Here is a 25,742-nt window from a genome sequence, read left to right on the forward strand (position 1 = left end):
TCAGTAGCCCGTTGTTGCCAGTGCAAATCGGCTGACAACTGGACCGTGACTCAGAAACACCCCTGAGGTGCTGTTCTGTATTCTGGATACCAATCTTTTTAGCTAACATTGACAAGGAGAGGAATGTAATAGCTGAATAGAGATGGCAACCAGGCTAGCTGTCCTGCAGGACTACTGACGTTCTTTGTCAGTACATTATATCACCAAGTATCACAGTCAACCAGGCTTGTTGCCTGACTGCACAGCTGTCTGTCAGTCACTCTCTCTATCTCACATGCTCACTCACAGGGAGTCCTCCTCATCAATAATGTCTTCCTCATACCGTATGCTCAATAATATGTACCTCATGCATCAACATAGCTACCTGATATGTTTACAATGGCTACCTTCAGTGAGTAGTGGAGGGTAAATGTAAATAAATGACATTTACCTGCATTTATCTATTTTCTTTTGCACAAGTATTTACCCACCTTGGGAAAATGCATTGAAAATGTAGGGAGCGTTACTTTATTTTCAGGGAACAGCGATCAGTGTTTACCCAATTTTTTTACCACTACATCACTGGCTACCTATGCTCAGTGATGATTGGGTATATACATCTGCGAAGCAATATGAAAATGGTGCTGCTAGGCTAGCATGAATCATTATTTCTGTAAAGTCAAAATAACCTGTTAATGTAGCTAGCCCTTTCAGGTTTGACATGTTAATTCATGTAGAAGATGAGAATGTACATGGATGATTGAACTCTTCTGGCTTTGTTTGATCACTGTATGAATTACACTGTGTTAGCTTTCACTTTGTACTGTATATTCTCTGGAAATTCAAAGTTTTTTATCATGTGTTTGATATACAGTTATAGTGTCCTGATTTGTTAAAGCACACTCTTAGAAAAAAAGGTTCCTTAGAGAACATAAATCACTTGCTACTTCACAGACCCAAAATGGTTTCATATAGAATATTTTTAGCTAAGAATATAAATTTATAAACAATTAAATAATGGACAAAAGAATATAAGAATATATTTATTTATGTATTGTATATGAGAAACGAGTTTGGAAATAGGCACTGGTGGCCAGGGAGTCATCTCTTTGTTTGAATGAAGGCCCACGTCAACTCTGTCTGACTTCTTTAGAATACAAAAAAATACAATGTTGCCCATTAGTTACATTGAACAACACAAGTGTGTCTTCTGTTGTCCATCCCCCACCCCCGAACAGCAGACCTTACAATTGAAAACAACACAAGTTTTGTTGTCTTCTGTTCCTGTTTTTTTCTCAATGTTCCGCCAAACATGAGATAATAAATGCTATGCAGACATATAATTATTATGAACCAATATAAACCAATATACACAGGCAGTTAGAAAAGCCAAGGCTAGCTTTTTCAAACAGAAATTTGCTTCCTGCAACACAAACTCAAAAATAGTTCTGGGACACTGTAAAGTCCATCGAGAATAAGAACACCTCCTCCCAGCTGCCCACTGCACTGAGGATAGGAAACACTGTCACCACCGATAAATCCTCTATAATTGAGAATTTCAAGAAGCATTTTTCTACAGCTGGCCATGCTTTCCACCTGGCTACCCCTACCCCGGTCAATAGAACTGCACCCCCCACAGCAACTTGCCCAAGCCTTCCCCATTTCTCCTTCTCCCAAATCCAGTCAGCTGATGTTCTGAAAGAGCTGCAAAATCTGGACCCCTACATGTCAGCCGGGCTAGACAATCTGGACTTTCTAAAATTATCTGCCAAAATTTTTGCCACCCCTATTACTAGCCTGTTCAACCTCTCTTTCATGTTGTCTGAGATTCCCAAAGATTAGAAAGCAGCTGCGGTCATTTCCCTCTTCAAAGGGGGGGACACTCTTGACCCAAACTGCTGCAGACCTATATATATCCTACCCTGCCTTTCTAAGGTCTTTGAAAGCCAAGTCAGCAAACAGATCCCGACCATTTCGAATCCCACCATACCTTCTCCGCTATGCAATCTGGTTTCAGAGCTGGTCATGGGTGCACCTCAGCCATGCTCAAGGCCCTAAAATATATATTAACCGTCATCAATAAGAAACAATACTGTGCAGCCGTATTCATTGAATTGGCCAAGGCTTTCGACTCTGTCATTCACAACATCCTCATCGGTTCAAACAACTACTTCTCTGACAGATTTAATTGCTGTCAAATCAGGGCCTGTTGTCCGGGCCTCTTGCAGTCTCTATGGGGGTGCCTCAGGGTTCAATTCTTGGACCGACTCTCTTCTCTGTATACATCAATGATGTCGCTCTTGCTGCTGGTGAGTCTCTGATCCACCTCTACGCAGACGACACCATTCTGTATACTTCTGGCTCTTCTTTGGACACGGTGTTAACAACCCTTCAGATGAGCTTATATGCAATTACAACTCTACTTCCGTGGCCTCCAATTGCTCTTAAATACAAGTAAAACTAGTACATGCTCTTCAACCGATTGCTGCCGGCACCTGCCCGCCCGTCCAACATCATTACTCTGGACGGTTCTGACTTAGAATATGTGGACAACTACAAATACCTAGGTGTCTGGTTAGACTGTAAACTCTCCTTCCAGACTCACATCAAACATCTCCAATCCAAAGTTAAATCTAGAATTGGCTTCCTATTTCACAACAAAGCATCCTTCACTCATGCTGCCAAACATAACCTTGTAAAACTGACCATCCTACCGATCCTCAACTTCAGCGATGTCATTTATAAAATAACCTCCAATACCCTACTCGATAAATTCGATGCAGACTATCACAGTGCCATCCGTTTTGTCACCAAAGCCCCATATACTACCCACCACTGCGACCTCTATGCTCTCGTTGGCTGGCCCTCGCTTCATACTCGTTGCCAAACCCACTGGCTCCAGGTCATCTACAAGACCCTGCTAGGTAAAGTCCCCCTTTATCTCAGCTCGCTGGTCACCATAGCATCACCCACCTGTAGCACGCACTCCAACAGGTATATCTCTCTGGTCACCCCAATACCAATTCTTCCTTTGGCCGCCTCTCCTTCCAGTTCTCTGCTGCCAATGACTGGAACGAACTACAAACATCTCTGAAACTGGAAACACTTATCTCCCTCACTAGCTTTAAGCACCAGCTGTCAGAGCAGCTCACACATTACTGCACCTGTACATAGCCCATCTATAATTTAGCCCAAGCAACTACCTCTCCCCCTACTGTATTTATTTATTTTGCTCCTTTGCACCCCATTCTTTCTATCTCTACTATGCACTTTCTTCCACTGCAAATCTACCATACCACTGTTTTACTTGCTATATTGTATTTACTTTGCCACAATGGCCTTTTTTTGCCTTTACCTCCATTTACTCACATTGTACATATACTTAATTTTCTACTGCATTATTGACTGTGTCGAACTGCTTTGCTTTATCCTGGCCAGGTCGCAATTGTAAATGAGAACTTGTTCTCAACTTGCTTACCTGGTTAAATAAAGGTGGGGGAAAAAATGATTTAGAAGAACAACTTACATGCAGTTGTTGTCAGCAGCAGCCGAAAGAGAGATCCTATGCCTCTGATAGTTCTGGGATACTGCCAGACTGAGCAAAACATAGATAATGTGTTAAAAGTAATGCAATGATTAATTAGGCTGTTGAATCACCAAGACTTCTTATAAGTAATTTATACAGTACACCCTCTGTCAGCAACAGTATTCTAATGACTTAATTGAACAGTTCCCTCAATTAACTCCACACTGAAATAAAAGTAACAGTTCGGTAATTGCCAATGTCAGGCTTGGTCTGTAGCTCCATTTGGTATATCCCAAAAATAAAGAAAATCATGGTTATTTGACAAAGTTAGCTGGCTAGCTTATAAAGTGTTAAATTAAAGTAGCCTTGCTTTTTATTTTTAACTAGCTACAAACATGCTCAAATTCTAATTACATTTCAAATGTATTTATCTAGCCTAGTTTATCATATGCCTTTGGCGTCATATATGTGAATTAAATAATCAACTTGACTTACATTGAACAATAACATGCTTATTGATAGGCTACTTGTAGGTAGGCTATTGGTTCAACCACCTTCCTCTTGCATCATCATACTGGAATGGCAGTTGGTTTTCTGAATAGGAATGACAGTTACATTTAGAATTTTCCAAAAGGTTTATCTAAGAGTGTATGCTTTTATTAAACACATTATTTCCTCTTGCTTTCTAGCTGTCATGTAGTTTACAACAGCACAGGTTTGAATTAACCTTGCTGTTTGCCACGCAGCCCTCTGGAAACAACGTTGCAAAATATGAATTTGATATCCCCCTTGCCAAAGAGCGCTAACTGTGTCGGACGTCAGCTAGACATTTTTCTAACCAGGCGAAATCATGCAGCAGCAACATTAATATGGCTATAAATGTCCATGGAAAACAGCTGAAACAAAGTCAAAGGGAACGTTGGCTGTCATTTCAGAGTTTGATGGGACTGGTTATTTTGTGTTGTTTTTTAAAATCCCCCATTACATTCTGGGGTATAGGGATAGAACCCTCAATGTTCTTTGCCTTCACTGGGTATATACCGTGAGCTCCAAAAGTATTGGGACAGTGACACATTTTTTTGTGGATTTGGCTCTGTACTCCAGCACTCTGGATTTGGAATTACACAATAACTATAAGGTTAAATTATAGAATGTCAGCTTTAATTTGAGTGTATTTTCATCCGTTTTAACCATTTACAAATTACTTTTTGGACATAGTCCCCCAATTTTAGGGGACCAAACATATCAGGAAAATTACCTTGTGTGTATTAAAATAGTAAAACGTTAAGTATGTCCCGTTTCCATAGCACACAATGACTATATCAAGCTTGTAACTCTACTCTACTGTCACGACTTCTGCCGAAGTCGTTGCCTCTCCTTGTTCGGGCGGTGCTCGGTGTTCAACGTCACCGGTCTTCTAGCCATCATTGATCCTTTTTTCATTTTCCATTGGTTTTGTCTTGTCTTCCCACACACCTGTTTTCAATCCCATTCATTACCTGTTGTGTATTTAACCCTCTGTTTCCCCTCATGTCTTTGTCAGAGATTGTTTTATTGTCAGTGTAGTGTGATGTTGTATAGGTGCGCGTCGGGGTCCTTGTACCCATGTTTGTTTGTTTACGTACATTTAGTGTTATGGAGCATACTCCGTGAACTTTATTAAAAGACTCCATTTCACACTCTATTTGACTCTCCTGCACCTGACTTCCCTGCCACCTATTACACCTATGCATGACATCTACTGTACACATTTTTTGGATGCATTTGCTGTTTTTTTTTTGGTTGTGTTTCAGATTATTTTCTGCCGAATAGAAATTAATGTGAAATATTAGTTGTGTCATTTTGGAGTCACTTTTACTGTAAAGAAGAATGGAATATGTTTCTAAACGCGTCTACATTAATGTGGATGCTACCAGGATTACGGATACTCTTGATTTAATTTATAATAATTATGAGTGAGAAAGTTACACAAATATCATGCTCCCCCTGTTATTGCAATGGTGAGAGGTCTTTGGGGTATGATTTGTGATTTGTGCATCTGTAACTTTCTCACTCATCATTATTAAAGATTTATTTACCCCCAAAAACTTGAATCTCAAAAAAGGCTGTAGTTTTAGATGGTTCACGTCTCTAAATCCCAGGCTAAATCTTTGAATATGACATTTGGAATATGTTACATTGAAGACCAGCAGCCTACTTAGAATGAATAGACTACACTTCCTATGCTTTTCTACAGAACATCTCCACATGTTCTAATATTTTGGACTGAGATCTGGCACTTATTAGACATTTAAGTTTGAAACTTGCTATAACTTTAGGGAGTAACTTATTCAATAATGCTGGTCATGCAATAACCATCTGACATTTTATCTCTGGTTTCTCATACAGCTTCATTCCAACTCAGACAAAGGGGATGGCTCCGTAAGGTACATTCTGAGTGGGGAAGGTGCTGGGAGTATATTCATCATCAACGAGGTGACAGGAGATATTCATGCAACAGAAAGCCTGGACCGGGAGAGGAAAGCACACTACGTCCTCCACGCACAAGCCTTCGACCGCAACACTGAAAAGCCCCTGGAACCAAAGTCAGAATTCATCATCAAAGTCCAGGACATCAATGATAACGCCCCAACATTTCCAGATGGTCCTTTTGTAGCTGCTGTGCCTGAGATGTCTGGAGTGGGTAAGGACTGCCCAGTATTTTGTTACCTGCTAACAATAAGTTTACTTGTATTTGTAGTCTTCTTTACTAGATAAGAATTGGTAGCCATTTTGGCTTTATACTGTAGATGTGTATCCTTTATCTAGGAATGCACTTTACCCATAACATATCTAAGAATTGAAATTTGAGAAAGAATCTAAGAATCGAAACTTGTTATTATTTAAACTATTTATGTTTTATTCAGAAATCACCGGAATCTTAAGAAAGAGGTTGTGATTCCAAAATGTCTGGCACAAGACCTCACCCAGTGTTTAACATACTGTAAAGTATTTTACCCGACTCAGTATATTAAATCCACTCTGACCCTGCTTCACTTCTACACAAAATCCATTCTTAAAAGCCCATACATAGTCATGTATTCATGTACAACAACAGAACACATAATGCTCTGTGTTACACCTCCCCGTTCCTCTCAGTTGGTTCCTCTTGTTACATTTCCATTTTTATATTTTCACATGCCAGTGGAGTCTTCTCTCTTTCCTATTTCTTTTTTTGTTTTTTTTGTTTGTATTTTATTATTCTCTCTCTCTCTGATGATTCCCCTGGGTGGCTAAGGGAAGGTCTTTATTAAGCACTCACGAGTGCTCCCCGTCATCTCTCCCTCCATCTCTCTCTCTCTGACCGCTGAGACTGCAAGCCTCTGGAAGCCTACACATCATGGAGAGAAAGCCTACACTCGCCTCCTCTGGGGACTTGCTCCTGATATGCCTAGCATCTTGTGGTAGCTTCTTTGGTCGTCTCTTTTATTCTACCACTCCGTTTTTAGCTTGTGACGAACAAAAGCGTTGCTTTTCTCAGTCCAATCAATTTTTCCCTGGCTGAAAATCAAATGGCTCTAAAAAAAATGAAACATGTCAGACTTGGGCCCCAAAAGTGGTGTGTTTTGCCCAGAATGGTTGCAAGCTTCTATCATCATGTTTTTGGACTCCTGAATAGATTTGTGAAAGTTGCTATCATTTTCAATGATTGCTCTATCAATGCCATTTTGTGTGTTCTTTGAGCCACTATCCTCCTCTCTGCCCACATGTCCAAATTCCCCCATTGGTGGTTATCTTTTTTCTTCTTAGGTAGTTTTGAAAAATTACAAAGTGGTGGTTTGGGGTGGTGTAGCGAATAGGGCCGCTCTGTTCAGTGCACACATATAATGGACTTGAAGAGTTCACCCAGTGTAGACCTGGGGACTGTCCAAAATATATTAACCTCAGTAAACGTCAGCAGACTTGTAAAGGGCCTTTTCTATAAACAGTCAATATGCCCTTTGATGCCTTCTTGTAAATTAGCATAATAAAAACATCTCCGTAAAATTCTGTCAGTTTAAGCTGAAGATATCAGCATCCACCTATGTCGCATTTCTCCATCTGCGGTGAAAGGTGACAGATCTATAATTTGTCTGTAGAGTCCGCATGGTTTGGCCTCAAGTCTCATCTATGGGAAGATGAGACTCTCATGAACATGATGTAGACTGTCTGAACTCGGTACAGCCGATCTGCCAAACCATTTGGGCTACACCCTAACCCTTCTGTGCAAAGGCGAGACTCTCACAAACATGTACATGTCCATTGTTTTCCTCTAGTCACCCACAGACTTCACAAGACTCATCTGAAGGTCCCCGGTACCAGTTTAACAAATAAATGGAAGTTATACAGACATAAACATGGGGTTAAATACATGTCAAAATAAAAAATATATACGATTCCTGATCTTAATAAATCTTTAAGATATAGGAGACAATTCAGAATAAACTTCCTTTTGATATTTGTAATGTAGTGAATTTGTTATTCAATGTGCTTGTATGAGCTAATAGCGGTAAGGCCCCCAAAAGATGTCATCCAATCATTTTTCAATTTTTTGATACTTCAAGGGCTCTTAAAAGTCTTGAGAGCTCCTGTATTGCATGTACAGTTGAAGTCGGAAGTTTACATATACCTTAGCCAAATGCATTTAATTCCTGACATTTAATCCTCTGAAAAACTCCCCGTTTTAGGTCAGTTAGGATCACCAATTTATTTTAAGAATATGAAATGTCAGAATAATAGTAGAGAATGATTTATTTCAGCTTTTATTTCTTTCATCACATTCCAGTGGGTCAGAAGTTTACATACACTCAATTAGTATTTGGTAGCATTGCCTTTAAAATGTTTAACTTGGGTTAAAAGTTTTGGGTAGCCTTCCACAAGCTTACCACAATAAATTGGGTGAATTGTGGTCCATTCCTCCTGATGGTGCTGGTGTAACTGAGTCAGGTTTGTAAGCCGCCTTGCTCGCGCACGCTTTTTCAGTTGTGCCCATACATGTTCTATGGGATTGAGGTCAGGGCTTTGTCAATACCTTGACCTGTTGTCCTTGAGATGTTGCTTCAATATATCCACATAATTTTATTTCTACATAATGCCATTTATTTTGTGAAATGCACCAGTCCCTCCTGCAGCAAAGCACCCCCACAACATGATGCTGCCACCCCCGTGTTTCACGGTTGGGATGGTGTTGTTCGGCTTACAATCCTCCCCCTTTCTCCTCCAAACATAACGATGGTCATTATGGCCAAACAGTTCTATTTTTGTTTCATCAGACCAGAGGACATTTCCCCAAAAAGTACAATCTTTGTCCCCATGTGCAGTAGCAAACAGTAGTCTGTATTTTTATGGCGGTTTTGGAGCAGTGGCTTCTTCCATGCTGAGCGGCCTTTCAGGTTATGTCAACATAGGATGCATTTTACTGTGGATATAAATACTTTTCTACCTGTTTCCTCCAGCATCTTCACAAGGTCCTTTGTTGTTGTTCTGGGATTGATTTGCACTTTTCGCACCAGAGTACGTTCATCTCTAGAAGACAGAACGCGTCTCCTTCCTGAGCGGTATGATGGCTGCGTGGTCCCATGTTGTTTATACTTGTTTACTATTGTTTGTACAGATGAACGTGGTACCTTCAGGTGTTTGGAAATTGCTCCCAAGGATGAACCAGACTTGTGGAGGTCTACAATTTTTGTGGAGGTCTTGGCTTATTTCTTTTGATTTTTCCATGATGTCAATACAAAGAGGCACTGAGTTTGAAGGAAGGTCTTGAAATACATCCTCAGGCACACCTCCAATTGACTCGAATGATGTCAATTAGCCTATCAGAAGCTTCTAAAGCCATGACATCATTTTCTGGTCTTTTCCAAGCTTTTTAAAGGCACAGTCAACTTATTGTATGTAAACTTCTCACCCACCGGAATTGTGAAACAGTAAATTATAATTGAAATAATCTATCTGTAAACAATTGTTGGAAAAATGACTTGTGTCATGCACAAAGTAGATGTCCTATCCAACTTGCCAAAACTATAGTTTGTTTGCGAGAAATTTGTAGAGTGGTTAAAAAAGGAGTTTTAATGACTCCAACCTAAGTATATGTCATCTTCCAATTTCAACTGTATTGAGTTGCTTAGACCTTTTATTATTTGACACTGTTGAGAAAAATCCACTGGTCTCAAAAGTTTGTTGTTTCCTGGAAAAACTTCAACAATGCCAGCCAGACAGATATCAAGACCCTACAACATGTAGATTCAATCAACATTGATAGCCTGAGGGGAAGAATCATGGATTGAAAAAGGGAAAATAATAACCCTATTTCTCTACCTTCTGCCCCCTCCTTTTGCTTGCATCCATTTTAAAGCCATTCGTCTTTGGCCTGCTGGTGTCAAATCGGCTGTAACAATCAACAGTCCTCACACTCCACAGCACTAATCCTCCTGCGTTTGTCAATACCAATGCTCTCCAGCCCAGGATGGGTCGTGGAGTATGGCGGCTAATTGCCCGTGATGTTCCTTCTTCCTAAATTGATTAGCTGGGCATGTGCCAGGGTATTCTAATGTTACCATTTAACTTCCCAGAATTTTTTAAAGAATCACATGAAAGGGGAATACATTTTCTACTTTTATACTCGAGAATGGTCTCTGACATACACTCCTGCTTGAACATTTTTAAATGGACATCAGGAGGTATGCATTTCTCTCATTTTTGCTCACTCTCTCTCTCGTTTCTCTCTTTCTCTCGCTGTATTTCTATCATTTTCTCTCTGTGTTTCTCTCTCTCTCACTCTCTCGCTGTGTTTCTCTCTCCTGTCACTCTCTCTCTGTTTCTCTCTCTTGCTCTCTCTCTGTGTGTCTATCGCTGTGCTTCTCTCTCTCTCCCCTTTCTCTCTTTCTCTCTTTCTCTCGCTGTATTTCTATCATTTTCTCTCTTGCTGTGTTTTTCTCTCTCTCACTGTGTTACTCTCTCTCTGTGTTTCTCTCTCTCGCTTTGTTTCTCTCTTATCTCTCTCTCTGCTGTGTTTCTCTCTTTCTCTCTCTCTGTGCTCTCTCTCTCACTGTACTCTCATTTTCTCTCACTGTGTTTCTCTCTCTCGCTGTTTCTTTTTCCGCTGTGTTTCTCTCTCTCGCTGTTCTCTCGCTGTTTTCTCTCTCTGCTGTATCTCTCTCTCTCTCTTCTCGCTGTGTTTACTTTCTCTCTCTCGCTGTGCTTGCTTCTCTTTCTCACTGTGTTTTCTCTCTCGCTGTGTTTTTCTCTTCTGTGTTACTCTCTCTCTGCTTGTTTCTCTCTTGTGTTTCTCTCTCTCTCTGTGTTTCTCTCTCTCGCTGTGTTTTTTCTCTTGCTGTGTTACTCTCTCTCTCTCGCTGTGTTTCTCTCTCATGTTTGCTGTGTTTTCTCTCTATTGCTGTGTTTCTCTCTCTCGCTGTGTTTTTCTCTCTCTCTCTCTCTGCTGTGTTTCTCTCTCTGCTGTGTTTTTCTCTCTCTCTGCTGTGTTTTTTCTCTCTCTCTCACTGTGTTTGTCTTTTCTCTCTCTCGCTGTGCTTCTCTCTCTCTCCCTTTCTCTCTCTCACGCTGTTTCTTTCTTCCGCTGTGTTACTCTCTCTCTCTTTGTCTCTCTCTCTCGCTGTGTTTTCTCTCTCTCTCTCTGCTGTGTTTCTCTCTCTCTGTTTCTCTTTGCTCGCTGTGTTTCTCTCTCATGTTTCTCTTTCTTGCTGTGTTACTCTCTCTCTCTCTCTTGCTGTGTTTCTCTCTCTCGCTGTGTTCTTGTCTCTCTCTCATACTGTGTTTTTCTCTCACTGTGTTTCTCTCTCTCGCTGTTTCTTTCTCCGCTGTGTTCTCTCTCTACTTTATCTCTCTCTTGCTGTGTTTCTCTTCTCTCTTTCTTTTTCTCTCTAGCTGTTTCTTTCTGTGTTTCTCTCGCTGTTTATCTCTCTCTCTCTCGCTTTTTCTCTCTTTCACTTCACAAGATTCTCTCTCTTGTTACTCTCTCTCATGTTTTCTATCTCTCGCTGTGTTCAATTCAATTCAATTTCACACTCTCTCTCGCTGACATCACACATACAGAAGTTTCTCTCTCTATCACTGTGTTTCTCTCTCTCTCACTGTGTTTTCTCTCTCACACACTCTCGCTGGGTTTCTCTTCTTCTATCGCTGTGTATCTCTTCCTCCTGTGTTTCTCTCTCACTCTCTCTCTCTCTCTCACTGTGTTTCTCTTGCTCTTTCTCTGTCTTTTCTCTCACTGTGTTTCTGTCTCTCTCACTGTGTTTCTGTCTCTCTCACTGTGTTGATGTCTCTCTCGCTGCTTCTCTCTATCCCTCGCTGTGTTTCTCTCTCTCTCTCATGTTTCTCTCTCTTGCTGTGTTCTCTCTCTCTCGCTGTGTTTCTCTCTTTTCGCTGTGTTTCTCTCTCTCACTCTGTTTCTCTCGCTCTCTGTTTATCTCTTCTCACTTTGTTTTCTCTCTCGCTGTGATTTCTCTCTCTTTGCTGTGTTCTCTCTCTCTCTCTGTGTTTCTCTCTCTCTCTCTCTCTCTCTCTCTCTCTCTGTCTCACTGTGTTTCTCATTCATTCTCTCACTGTGTTTCTCTCTCCTTCGTGCTCTCTCTCTGTGTATCTCTCTCTATGTCTCGCTGTGTTTCTCTCAATCTCTTTCTCGCTGTTTCTCTCCCTCTCTTGCTTGTTTCTCTCTCTATCTTGTGTGTTTCTCTCTCTCTCGCTGTGTTTCTCTCTCTCTCTCACTGTGTTTATATCTCTTTGTAAACAATAAAATTAACAGTAGACATCACACATACGCTGTATTCTCCCTCTCTCACTGTGTTTCTCTCTCTCACACACTCTCTCTCACTGTGTTTCTCTCCTTCTATTGCTGTGTATCTCTTCCTCTCTTGTTGTGTTTCTCTCTCACTCTCTCGCTTTTTCCTTCTCTCTCCCTCACTGTGTTTCTCTTGCTCTTTCTCTGTCTTTCTCTCTCACTGTGTTTCTGTCTCTCTCACTGTGTTTCTGTCTCTCTCACTGTGTTGATGTCTCTTGCTGTGTTTCTCTCTATCCCTTGCTGTGTTTCTCTTCTCTCTCGCATGTTTTCTCTCTCGCTGTGTACCTCTCTCTCTCTCGCTGTGTTTCTCTTTCGCCATGTTTCTCTCTCTCACTCTGTTTCTCTTCTCTGTTTATCTCTTTAGCTTTGTTTCTCTTGCTGTGTTCTCTCCCTCTCTTGCTTGTCTCTCTCTCACTGTGTTTCTCTCTCTCTCTCTCTGTCTCACTGTATCTCTCATTCATTCTATCACTGTTTCTCTCACTCTCTTGCTGTGTTTCTCTCTCCTTCATGCTCTCTCTCTGTGTATCTCTCTCTATGTCTCGCTGTGTTTCTCTCAATCTCTTTTCGCTGTTTCTCTCCCTCTCTTGCTTGTTTTTCTCTCTCTCTCTCTCTGTGTTTCTCTATCTCTCTCACTGTGTTTTTCTCTCTTCGCTGTATTCCTCCCTCTCCCTCGCTGTGTTTCTCTCTCTCTCTCTTGCTGTGTTTCTCTCTCTCTCTCACTGAGTTTCTCTCTTTCTTGCTGTGTTTCTCTCTTCTCTCTGTTTCTCTTTTCTCTCTCTTGCTGTGCTTCTCTTTCTCTCTGTTTCTCTCTCTCAAGCTTTGTTTCTTTCTTCCGCTGTGTTCTCTCCTCTTTTGCTTGTTTCTCTCTCTCGCTGTTTCTCTCTGTTCTCTCTCTCCCTCACTGTGTTTCTCTCTCCCTCGCTGATTCTCTCTCTTGCATGTTTCTTTATCTTGCTGTGTTACTCTCTCTCTCTCTCTCTCTTGCTGTGTTTCTCTATCGCTTGCTGTGTTCAATTCAATTCAATTCAAGGGGCTTTATTGGCATGGGAAACATGTGTTATCATTGCCAAAGCAAGTAAGGTAAACAATAAAAATTAACAGTAGACATCACACATACAGAAGTTTCAAAACAATAAAGACATTGAAAATGTCATATTATATGTTATATACAGTGTTTTTACAAGGTACAAATTTGAAAGGACACAAGATAAAATAAATAAGCATGTTTCTATCTATCTCTCACTGTGTTTCTCTCTCTCACACACTCTCTCGCTGGGTTTCTCTTCTTCTATCGCTGTGTATCTCTTCCTCTCTTGTTGTGTTTCTCTCTCACTCTCTCGCTTTTTCCTTCTCTCTCCCTCACTGTGTTTCTCTTGCTCTTTCTCTGTCTTTCTCTCTCACTGTGTTTCTGTCTCTCTCACTGTGTTTCTGTCTCTCTCACTGTGTTGATGTCTCTCTCGCTGCTTCTCTCTATCCCTCGCTGTGTTTCTCTCTCTCTCTCATGTTTCTCTCTCTCGCTGTGTACCTCTCTCTCTCTCGCTGTGTTTCTCTTTCGCCATGTTTCTCTCTCTCACTCTGTTTCTCTCGCTCTCTGTTTATCTCTTTAGCTTTGTTTCTCTCTCGCTGAGATTCTCTCCCTCTCTTGCTTGTCTCTCTCTCTCACTGTGTTTCTCCCTCTCTCTCTCTCTCTCTCTCTCTCTGTCTCGCTGTATCTCTCATTCATTCTCTCACTGTGTTTCTCTCTCCTTCGTGCTCTATCTCTGTGTATCTCTCTCTATGTCTCGCTGTGTTTCTCTCAATCTCTTTATCGCTGTTTCTCTCCCTCTCTTGCTTGTTTCTCACTCTATCTTGCGGTGTTTCTCTCTCTCTCGCTGTGTTTCTCTCTCTCTCTCACTGTGTTTATATCTCTTTCGCTGTATTCCTCCCTCTCCCTCGCTGTGTTTCTCTCTCTCTCTTGCTGTGTTTCTCTCATTCATTATTTCACTGTGTTTCTCTCACTCTCTCGCTGTGTTTCTCTCTCTCTGTTTCTCTCTTTAGCTTTTTTTTCTCTCGCTGAGTTTCTCTCCCTCTCTTGCTTGTTTCTCTCTCTCTCACTGTGTTTCTCACTCTCCCTCTCTCTCTCTCTCTCTCTCTCTCTCCCTCTCTCGCTCTCTCTCTCGCTCTCTCTCTATATATATCTCTCTCTCTCACTCTCTCGCTGTGTTTCTCTCTCTAGTTGTGTTTCTCTCTCCCATTGTGTTTCTATCTCTCGCTGTGTTTCTCTCTCTCTTGCTTTGTTTCTCTCTCTCCAGCTGTGTTTCTCTCCCTCTCACTGTGTTCTCTCTCTCACTATGTTTATCTCTCTCTCTTGCTGTCTTTCTCTCACTCTTGCTGTGTTTCGCTATCTCTGTCTTGCTGTATCTCTCATTCATTCTCTTGCTGTGTTTCTCTCACTCTCTGCGTTTCTCTCTCTCTCGTGCTCTCTCGCTGTGTTTTTCTCTCTCTGTCTCGCTGTGTTTCTCTCATTCTCTATCTCGTTATGTTTCTCTTGCTCTCTCTCTCGCTGTGTTTCTCTCTCTCTCTCTCTCTCTCTCTCTCTCTCTCTCTCTCTCTCTCTCTCTCTCTCAATTCAATTCGCTTTATAAGCATGACGTAACATTGTACATATTGCCAAAGCTTATTTTGGATATTTACAATATGAAAATAAATAATAATGAGAATCAAATTGTCAACGGAACAACAACAACAACTATAACCAAGTGTCAAAATAACCATACATTCAACAATAACAATAAGTATACAGTAGAGGACATGTGCAGGTTGATTGGTCTGTCAGACACTGTCCCACGTCTTATGGCAGGCAGCAATGTAGTGCGCTGCCAACTCACAGCTCTCTGCGTCCTCCCCGAACAGGACGGGTAGCCTATCCTCATCAGAGAGGTCTTTGAAACCTTGAATAAGGGTTTCACATTTGGGAAAATGACACTCTCTAATTGTTTTATATTTTTGACATTTTGTCAGGAAATGCAGGAAATCTCTCTCTCTCTGTTCCTGTCACTCACTGTGTTTCCCTCTCTCTCTCGCTGTGTTTCTGTCTCTCTATCTGTCCCTGTTTTTCTCTCTCTACATGTTTCTCTCTCTCGCTGTGTTACTCTCTCTCTCTTGCTGTGTTTCTCTCTCTCTCACTGTGTTTATCTCTCTCTCTATCTCACTGAGTTTCTCTCTCGCCCTGGGTTTCTCTCTCTTGCTGTTTTTCTCTCTTTCACTGTGTTTCTCTCTCTATGTGTTTCTGTCTCTCTCTGGGTTTCTCTCTCTCTTGCTATGTTTCTCTCTCTCTCGCTGTGTTTCTCTCTCTCTATCACTGTTTTTTTCTCCCTCTCCCTGTGTTTCTCTCTCGTTGTCTTTCTCTCTCTCTCGCTGTGTTTCTCTCATTCATTCTCTCACTGTGTTTCTTTCACTCTCTCACTGTGTTTTTCTCTCTTTTACTGTATTTCTCCCTCTCCCTCACTGTGTTTCTCTCTCTTTCTTGCTGTGTTTCTCTCTATCTCTCTTGCTGTGTTTTCCTCTCTCTCTCTCTCTCTCTCTCTCTCTCTCTCTCTGCATGCTGAGAGTGATTGGTGCATGGTGGGAATTGTTTGAGTGAAGGAGTGCGTGTGTTGTGGAGAGTTAGATATTCACAAATTTCTTGGTGGCATTTTTTGGTTTTCTTCTATGCATGATTAAGGTTATTATTTTTGTTGTGGTAGAATTAAGTATTTTGTTTTTCGTATCAAAATTACCCTGATTTTGGGTAATTTGGGGATTACCCGATTGCCCGATTGGGGATGCCGTCCCTGTCACTTCGGCACGGCTTTAGGTGTGTTACTGAAGCTGCTGTCATGGTGGAGGAATTTCTGGTCGCCGTAGGAGAGAAGGTAGGCTATGAGAATATTGCTTATGCATCCCGGATGAATAAAGCTGTGGTGGTATTACTTAAAGAAGAGTGTCTGGTTGATCGTATGGTTGAGCATGGCATACTTCTTAAAGGACTGTTTATTCAAGTTACGCCGCTTTTTTCCCCGTCAACAAGGGTAACGATTTTAAATGTACCACCATTTATTCCAAATGAGCTATTGGAGCGTGAGTTATTGCGCTTTGGGAAGTTCGCCAGTTCAATTAAGGTTGTCCCGTTGGGTTGCAAACACCCGGCATTGAAACAGGTAATGTCATTTCGGCGACAGGTGTTTATGTTTTTGGACTCACCGGAGCAGACTTTAGAGTTATCGTTTAAAATCAAGTATGACAATAGAATGTATATGGCTTATGCTAGTACAGGTAGTCAACGGTGTTTTGAGTGTGGGAATGTTGGTCATAAGCGACATGCTTGCCCAAAAAGGGAGAAGGCAGAGGGAGGGGCACAGGTGGTCATTGTAACGCCTGGGCCCGCTGATGTAGGGAGAGGTGAGCCGACAGTGGTAGAGCAGCCACAAGCATCTGTTGCTGAGGAACAAGTTATCCGTGTTGAGGGCACGGGTTGCAACTTGTATTAGAAGGAAATGTTATGCTACAGAAAAGTATTGTTGTAGAAGGTAAGGATGTATCTGAAGAGCCAGTTCCTCAGACTGGTGAGCAGGTGCCCAGTATGAGTGCTGGGGTAAAGGAGGGGGTTCATGTGGAGCTAGGCTCCCAGGGAGTGGAGGAGATGCCCACTACGAGTGCTGGGGTTCATGTAGAGCTCGGCTCCCAGGTAGTGGAGGAGATGCCAACTACAAATAATGAGGTATAGGAAGGGTTTCATGTGGAGCTAAGCTCCCAGGTAGTGGAGGAGATGCCCACTACGAGTGCTGGGGTTCATGTGGAGCTAGGCTCCCAGTTAGTGGAGGAGATGCCCACTATGAGTAGTGATGTTCAGGTGGGGCTAGTCTCCCAGGTAGTGGAGGAGATGCTTGGTACGAGTGATGAGGTGCAAGTGGGGAGTGTTGAAAGGGATGTGGTAGAGGGGAGTCAGTTGTCTGTGGTCTCAGCTGAGGATCAGGAGAATGATATGGATATCTCTTTAGATATGACAGCTGCTGGTGATGACTCAGTTTATGATCTAGAGGAGGTAAATTAGTTTCTGGATCAGACTTTTGGGAAATCTGTCAAATTGGCAGATTATTTTGTTGTTGATAAGTTTGTGAGGTCAGCTGTGATGTTACAGAAGACGGTGGGGTTAGACCAATTGAGTGAGAAGAAGCGGTTTCGCTTGAGGAAATGTATTACTGCTGTTGCAGCAGCAAAAGGTGGTGGGAAACGTAGTCAGGTTAATTAAGAGAAGAAAAAAAATAATGATGATGATCATGCTTCATAGGGTGTCTTTTTTCTCATTTGTTTCTCTGTGGGCTCTTCTGCTTTTCTTTTCTTTTCTATATGGAAGTACTAAGGGTAGGTTCTCTTAATATTAATGGAGGAAGGGACAGGAATAAGAGGGCTTGTGTATTAGAAGTAATAAAACAGAAAAGACTTAATGTAGTTTTCCTACAGGAGACACATAGCGATGCGGAAAATGAGGTTGACTGGGGTATGTGGTGGGAGGGGCAGCATGTACTCAGTCATGGTACTAATTTCAGTGCTGGGGTGGCAATCTTGTTTTCCTCAGGCTTAGGGGTGACTGTGGTATCTACAACAGAGATTGTCAAGGGTCGGGTTTTATTGGTCAAGGTGGATGTTATGTTTTTTTTAGTGTTTTTTTATGTTTATGCTCCTAATGAGGGTACAGAGCGTATTGCGGTTTTTGATCAAATAAAGGAAACCTTAAGACAGTGTGACCAAGAGTGGTGTATGGTTTTAGGGGGTGACTGGAATTGGACAGTGGATTTTACTGTTGATCGCACCGCTGAAGAACCTCTACTGCGGTCAGCCACTTGCCTGTCTGGCCTATTAACTGAGTTTGAGCTTTCTGATGTGTGGAGAGTAAGGAATGCAAAAGTTAGGCAGTACACATGGCTAATTAATATAGGTTGTGTCAGTGCAGCAAGGTTAGACAGGTTGTATTTATCTGAGCAATACTGTAGTAGGGTTGCAAAGTGTGCCATTACTCCTGTGGGATTCTATGATCATCATATTGTTACTGTTGATATTCACTTGTCCACGAAGGTCATCACCTTACTGGTATTTTAATGTTAAATTGTTACATGATGTCATGTTTTGTGACAGGTGTTTGTTGTTTTGGGAAAAATGGAGGGTTATAAAGGGGAATTTGGAGTCCTTGAGACAATGGTGGGAGGTTGGGAAGGCCCAAATACAAGTATTTTGTCAACAGTATACTGCTCTGTCTCAAATTGAAGTTAAAGAGACTATCAAGGCCCTTGAACAGGACATCAAGTCTATTGAATTGAAGTTGCTCACTCAGAACGACCCTGGACTAGTCATGATTTTACAGGACAAGAGACATGAACTGAGGTCGTTTCTGCATGAAAGAGTGAAGGGTGCCTTGATTAGGTCTCGTTTCGCTTCCCTCAAGGATATGGATGCTCCTAGTGCTTTTTTTTACCTGGGACAGTCGACATTTCAACGTAAACAGATGGTCTGCCTTCGTCTCCCTGATTGGAAGGTGACCACAAATGATATTGAAATGCGTCAACATGCCGTGGATTTCTACTCGTCCCTTTATAAGGCGGAGGATTGTGACTCTCTGTGTACTGAACAGTTGTTACATGGTCTTCCTCAATTGGGACCTGAGCAGAGAGTCGCATTGGACTCTGACATAACACTGCAGGAGCTGTCCACAGCAGTTATGCAGCTCTCAACAGGCCGGGCCCCTGGCATCGATGGTTAACCATCTGAGTTTTATAAGCACTTTTGGGGGTCTATTGAGGAGGATTTTTATGAAGTGCTGTGTGAATCTTTTCATGAGTGTTCTCTTCCTGTATCCTGTCAACGTGCGGTGCTTTCACTGTTGCCAAAAAAAGGGGGATTTGGCTCTCATAAAAAATTGGAGACCTGTTGCTTTGCTGTGCGCAGAATACAAAATTGTGTCTAAATTTCTCTCAAACAGGTTGAAAGAGTATCTGGGAGTGTTGATCCACAAGGACCTGTCCTACTGTGTACCTGATCGCTCTATTGTTGACAACTTGTTTATGATAAGAGATGTTTTAGACATTTGTGAACTGTCTGATGTAAATGTGGGGTTACGTTCGTTGGATCAGGAGAAGGCTTTTGATCGTGTGGACCATCAGTACTTGTTTAAAACAATGAAAGCCTTTGGGTTTGGGGATGTTTTTCTGTCTTGGGTGAATTTACTGTATGCTGGAGCCTCGTGTATGGTCAAGGTGGGTGGTGGTTTAAGTTGCCCCATCCCTGTCCAAAGGGGCATCAGGCAGGGATGCCCAATTTCAGGGCAGTTATATAGTCTGGCGATTGAACCAATGCTTTGTTTTTAAGAGCGAAGCTTACTGGTTTCTCTGTGCCAGGTGTAATGAAGGGTCCCACGATAGCACTGTCTGCGTATGCAGATGACGTGATAGTTTTTATTACAGGGGGTGAGGATGTTATGGTTCTCTCAAACACTTTAAAGGTGTATGAGGGGACCTCCTCAGCTAGAGTCAATTGGAGAAAGAGTGAAGCACTGTGGGCAGGTCAGCTTCAGATGGGGTCCCCTCCAAGGTTACCAAGGGGGCTTCAGTGGGGCAGAGATGTGATGAAGTCTTTGGGGGTTTTTCTAGGCTCCGATGTCTTTCAGAAAAAGACCTGGGAGGGTGTAGCGGAGAAAGTGTGTGCTAGACTGTCAAGGTGGAAATGGGTGTTGACCAAGCTGTCTTATAGGGGACGGGTCCTGGTAGCTAATAATCTTGCTGCTTCTACCCTGTGGCACAGACAAATGATTTTACAGCCACCAAAGGGTCTGATACAAGAGCTTCAGAGGACCCTTGTCAATTTATTCTGGTCTGGACAACACTGGATTAAAGCTGCAGCCCTGTACCTGCCTCTGCACGAGGGTGGGCAAGGCCTGGTGGACATTTCTTCTAGAATCACGGCTTTCCGGCTCCAAGCAGCCCAGACATTGTTGTACAGAGACTGTTCGAGCTGGGTTGAAACAGCCTACACATTGATGAGGGGAGTGGGTTGTTTGGGCTTAGACAGGCATATTTTCCTCTTAAAGCTGGGGGGGGGTAATTTGACTGGCCTGACTCCATTTTATGAGTCTGTTATTCAGGCTTGGAGTCTTTGTCAAGTCCCGTAAGGCCTGCATACCACCAGGGATGTGGCTTTTTGAAGAGACTCTTTTTCACAACACTGACATCCAGTCCCATGTTCTGGGTTCAGCTAGCCTACGTTCATGCCTGTTAGGCATGGGGTGTACCAAGCTGGGTCATCTGATGCGGAGCAGGAGCAGATGGTTGGAGGAGCTGGGAGAAAGAGCGGGGATCCGATGATCTCGCCTACTGAGGAAGGTCGTCGATGAGGTCTGCGACTCCTTGCCAGTGCTTCATCTGCAGTATGTGACTGACACTTCCAATTCTGATCGGTGGAAGGAGGGTCTGGTTTATGTGTTCCCTGCACTGATTGTTAGTGCTGCGATGGGGGCATGTGGGGATGCTGCTTTCCTTCGATACCCCGAGCTGGGGGAGTTCAAGGAGGTGGGAAAGAAGGCCATGTACAGATGATGTGTAAAGGTGTCCCATGCCTCTTCCCTGGAAGGGGTAAAATCGACGAGGTGGGCGGATGTGCTTGGTCCAGGTGCCTCTCCAAAAGGTTGTTGGCGATCATTATACAAACTGCCTATTGATAAGAGGACAGCTGATCTCCAATGGAGGATAATACATGGAGCTATAGCCACCAACATGCATCTGGTACACCTGGATCCTACTGTTGGAGAGGGGTGTCCATTCTGTGCTTAGTCTGAATCTCTGGCACATCTGTTTTTACTGTGTCCCAGGTTGGTTGGGATGATTGAACTGATCACTGATTGGTTCTCAACGTTGGGAGAGGTTTTCTCTTCCCAACTGTATATATTTGGGCCAAAGTACAGGTTCAGTCAAAAGGGTGTAGTTGTGTTGCTTAATTTTGTGTTAGGGGCAGAAAAATTAGCGATATGGAAGACCCGAAAGAACAGCATTCGGGGACAGGGGTCTGTGGATGTGGTGGGAATGCTGGAGGGAATGTTGGCAGCGAGACTAATGGTTGAGTTTGCCTATTATAAACTTGTCAACAATATCGATCTGTTTTTGAGTATATGGGGTATTCAGAGGCTGTTGTGTGTAGTTACTGTGGAGGAGGACTTGGAGTTGTGTTTTTAATTGATGTGTAACTGTGGTTTTGTATGAGTCTTTATTGTGTGGTGGGTCCCCAGACCCAATAAAGAGTATTTAAAACTTAAAACTCTCTCTCTCTTTCTTTCTCTCTCTCTCTCTCTCTCTCTCTCTCTCTCTCTCTCACTGAGTTTCTCGCTCTCTCGCTGTGTTTCTCTCTCTGTCTCGCTGTGTTTCTCTCATTCACTTTCTCGCTGTTTCTCTCCCTCTCATTCTGGTTTCTCACTCTATCTCACTGTGTTTCTCTCTCTCTATCTCTCTCTCGCTGTGTTTCTCTCTCTCTCACTGTGTTTCTCTCTCCCGCCGTTTTTTCTCTCTAACTGTGTTTCTCTCTCTCTATCTCTCTCTCGCTGTGATTCTCTCTCTCTCTCTCGCTGTGTTTACCTATCTCTCGCTGGGTTTCTCTCCCTCTCTCACTGTTTCTCTGCCTCTCTTGCTGTGTTTCTCTCTCACTCTCTCGCTGTGTTCTCTCTCACTGTTTCCCCCTCTCTCTATCTCTTTCTCTCTCTCTCTCTCTCTCTCTCTCACCGTGTTTCTCTCTCTCTCACATGTTTCTCTCTTTCGCTGTTTATCTCTCTCTCGCTGTGTTTATCTCTCTCTTGCTTGTTTCTCTCTTTCTCTCTCACTGTGTTTCAATTCAATTCAATTGACTTTATTGACATGGCAAGTTCCTTATTACTTACATTGTCAAAGTATACATATCGGAAATTTAAAATATAGATTTATATATAAATAAATGGTGGGACCAACTGCAACAATAATAGTAGTAGTGGACATGGGATTACCATTAACCTCTTGGAACTCCCCATCCCGGATCCGGGATCGTGACTAAAGCCTCAGGCTCATTAGCATAACGCAACGTTAACGATTTCTGAAAATCGCAAATAAAATGAAAATAATGCGTTTGCTCTCAAGCTTAGCCTTTTCTTAACAACACTGTCATCTCAGATTTTCAAAATATGCTTTTGAACCATAGAAATTGACTAATTTGTGTAAGAGTATGCAAAGCTAGCATAGCATTTTGAGTAGCATTTAGCACGCAACATTTTCACAAAAACCAGATAACCAAATAAATAAAATCATTTACCTTTGAAGAGCTTCTGATGTTTTCAATGAGGAGACTCTCAGTTACATACCAAATGCGCAGTTTTTCCTGAAAGCGTCTGTGTGTAGGAGAAATCGTTCCGTTTTCTACATTGCGTCTGGCTACCGAAACGAACCGAATATTCAGTCACATACAACGTGAAACTTTTTCCGAATTAACTACATAATATCGACCGAAACATGGCAAACGTTGTTTGGAATCAATCCTCAAGGTGTTTTTTCACATATCTCTTCATTGATATGCAGTTCGTGGAAGCTTGCTTTCCTCTCTGTATCCCATGGAAAAATACTGGCAGCTGCCTTTTGCGCACCAATTTCGTCGCAGGACACCGGGCGGACACCTGGTAAATGTGGTCTCTTATGGTCAATCTTCCAATGATCTGCCTACAAATACGTTACAATGCTGCAGACACCTTGGGGAAACGACAGAAAGGGCAGGCTCATTCCTCTCGCATTCACAGCCATATAAGGAGACAATGGAAAACAGAGCCTCAAAAATCCTGCTCATTTCCTGGATGCCGTCTCATCTTGGTTTTGCCTGAAGCTCACGTTCTAGGGCACGCACAGAAAAAATCTTGGTAGTTCTGGACACGTCAGAGTGTTTTCTTTCGAAAGCTATCAATTATATGCATAGTCGAGCATCTTTTTGTGACAAAATATCTTGTTTAAAACGGGAACGTTTTTCATCCAAAAATGAAATAGCGCCCCCAGAGCATCAACAGGTTAACAACAACTACAACTATGATATTAATGAGAACAACAATACATTAAAGCAATGGTAGTGGACCAGTGTCAACATGACTGAGAAGACACATGGCATGGTATGAAAGACAAAACAAAACAAGATGGGAAATATTATCGACATTACTTTGCACTTTTCACTTGGCTGTCCCCTGTCCCCTGTTGTGGCAGGAGGACACAAATTTGGCTGCCAAAACTGCACATTTAGGCTTTTTACCCAATAAATATTAGATTTTTTCTTTTATAGTTTCAAATTCTTTGTATTGAATTATAATTTTGGGAAAGAAATATTATCTTAGGTCTGAGTATTTGTCACAGTGTAATAGGAAATGCAGCTCTGTCTCTACCTCTCCCCTGGAGCAGAGTGAGCACAGCCTGTCCTCTCTGGGCAGCCAGGTTTGTCTGTGACGACCGGTCTCTATAGCCAGACTGTGCTCACTGAGTCTGTACCTAGTCAATGGTTTCCTCAGTTTTCTATCAGCCAAACCCAAAGAATCAAATCAAATCAAATGTATTTATATACCCATTCGTACATCAGCTGATATCTCAAAGTGCTGTACAGAAACCCAGCCTAAAACCCCAAACAGCAAGCAATGCACGTGTAGAAGCACGGTGACTAGGAAAAACTCCCTAGAAAGGCCAAAACCTAGGAAGAAACCTAGAGAAGAACCAGGCTATGTGGGTGGCCAGTCCTCTTCTGGCTGTGCCGGGTGGAGATTATAACAGAACATGGCCAAGGTGTTCAAATGTTCATAAATGACCAGCATGGTCCAATAATAATAAGGCAGAAGAGTTGAAATTGGAGCAGCAGCACGGCCAGGTGGACTGGGGACAGCAAGGAGTCATCATGTCAAGTAGTCCTGAGGCATGGTCCTAGGGCTCAGGTCCTCCGAGAGAGAGAAAGAAAGAGAGAAAGAGAGAGCACACTTACATTCACACAGGACACCGAATAGGACATGAGAAGTACTCCAGATATAACAAACTGACCCTAGCCCCCGACACATAAACTACTGCAGCATAAATACTGGAGGGGTCAGGAGACACTGTGTCCCCATCTGAGGACACCCCCGGGCAGAGCCAAACAGTGGTCAGGTAGTCTGCCACCATGTACTGTCTGTTTAGAGCTAAATAGCATTGATGTTGACTTTGATTTTTTTGTGGTGTCTTTCCAATAGGTAATATATTTTTCTTTAGATTTTGTGATGATTTGGTTGGGCCAGATTTTCTGAGCGCTGTCTTTTTCTTAGATTTTTGCAATCATTATCAAACCATTTTTCATTATCTGTCATTTCTGGTTTGCTCTTATGCTTCTTTAAATTAGGAGGCTAATTTGTCAAATATAAAGTTTATGTTCCAAACAGCCAAATTTACCCCTTCATTGCTGTATGAGAATGTTAAGGCTGAAAAGTTGTCCGGGAGAGATTGTATTTTTTGGCTACAAATTGCTTTTTGGTAGATGTCTGTACAGTTTGCACTCCATCTAAAGGCCTGTTTTGCACCATGCAATTTATTGGGCCGTGATGCTTCATGGTTGGTTTCTGCTCTTCTTAGATTTACTGCGATTTGACTGTGGTCTGAGAGAGGTATTAGTGGGCTGACTATGAAGGCTCTGAGAAACTCTGGGTTTAGGTCGGTGAGGAAGTAGTCTACAGTGCTGCTGCCAAGGGATGAGCTGTAGGTGTACCTACCAAAATAGTCCCCTCTCAGCCTACCATTGACTATGTACAGACCCAGTGTTCGACATAGCTTCACGAGCTGTATTCCGTTTTTGTTTTTCACTTTGTCATAGTTGTTTCTATGGGGGTATGTGGGGAGGGAAAGGTTGCTTCCTGGTAAGTGTTTATCCCCATTACTGTTAATAGTGTCTTGTTCTTCTGCTGTTCTAGCATTCAGGTCTCCACAGACCAGTACGTTGCTTTGGGCCTGAAAGTGACTAATTTCCCCCTCTAGAATGGAGAAACTCTCTTCATTGAAGTAGAGTGACTGAGGGGGGAATGTGGCACAGAGGAAGACGTTTTTATCTGTCAAGATACCCTCCTTGTTTATTTTTAACCATATAAAGAATTCTCCTGTTTTGATCAATTCGATTGAATTAATTAGTTCAGATTTATACCATATTAGCATTCCCCCTGAGTCTCTGCCCTGTTTGATTCTTTTTAATTTCGTGGATGGTATGATTATCTCCCTATAATCTAGTGGACAGCCAGTGAAAACATCACCTCTGCACAATGTTTCCTGTAGTACTACAATATCAACATCATCAATTTCTTTCAGGAAGCCTGGGTTTCTGCTGGGTTTCTGCTCAAAAGCAGAGGACTTCAATCCT

At 42.3% G+C, this 25,742-nt stretch overlaps 1 protein-coding gene across 1 annotated transcript in view; it reads left to right on the forward strand.

Annotated features, from left to right (window-relative positions):
• The window catches only part of LOC135517530 (cadherin-18-like), a 377,846-nt gene that overhangs the window by 238,013 nt on the left and 114,091 nt on the right, over positions 1–25,742 (forward strand). The window contains exon 4 of the mRNA XM_064941920.1: positions 5,894–6,188. Within this exon, the coding sequence (XP_064797992.1) occupies positions 5,894–6,188 (295 nt within the window). The remainder of the gene's footprint in view (positions 1–5,893; positions 6,189–25,742) is intronic.

The sequence above is a fragment of the Oncorhynchus masou genome, chromosome 28, assembly GCF_036934945.1.
Source record: "Oncorhynchus masou masou isolate Uvic2021 chromosome 28, UVic_Omas_1.1, whole genome shotgun sequence".
Classification (NCBI taxonomy): domain Eukaryota; kingdom Metazoa; phylum Chordata; class Actinopteri; order Salmoniformes; family Salmonidae; genus Oncorhynchus; species Oncorhynchus masou.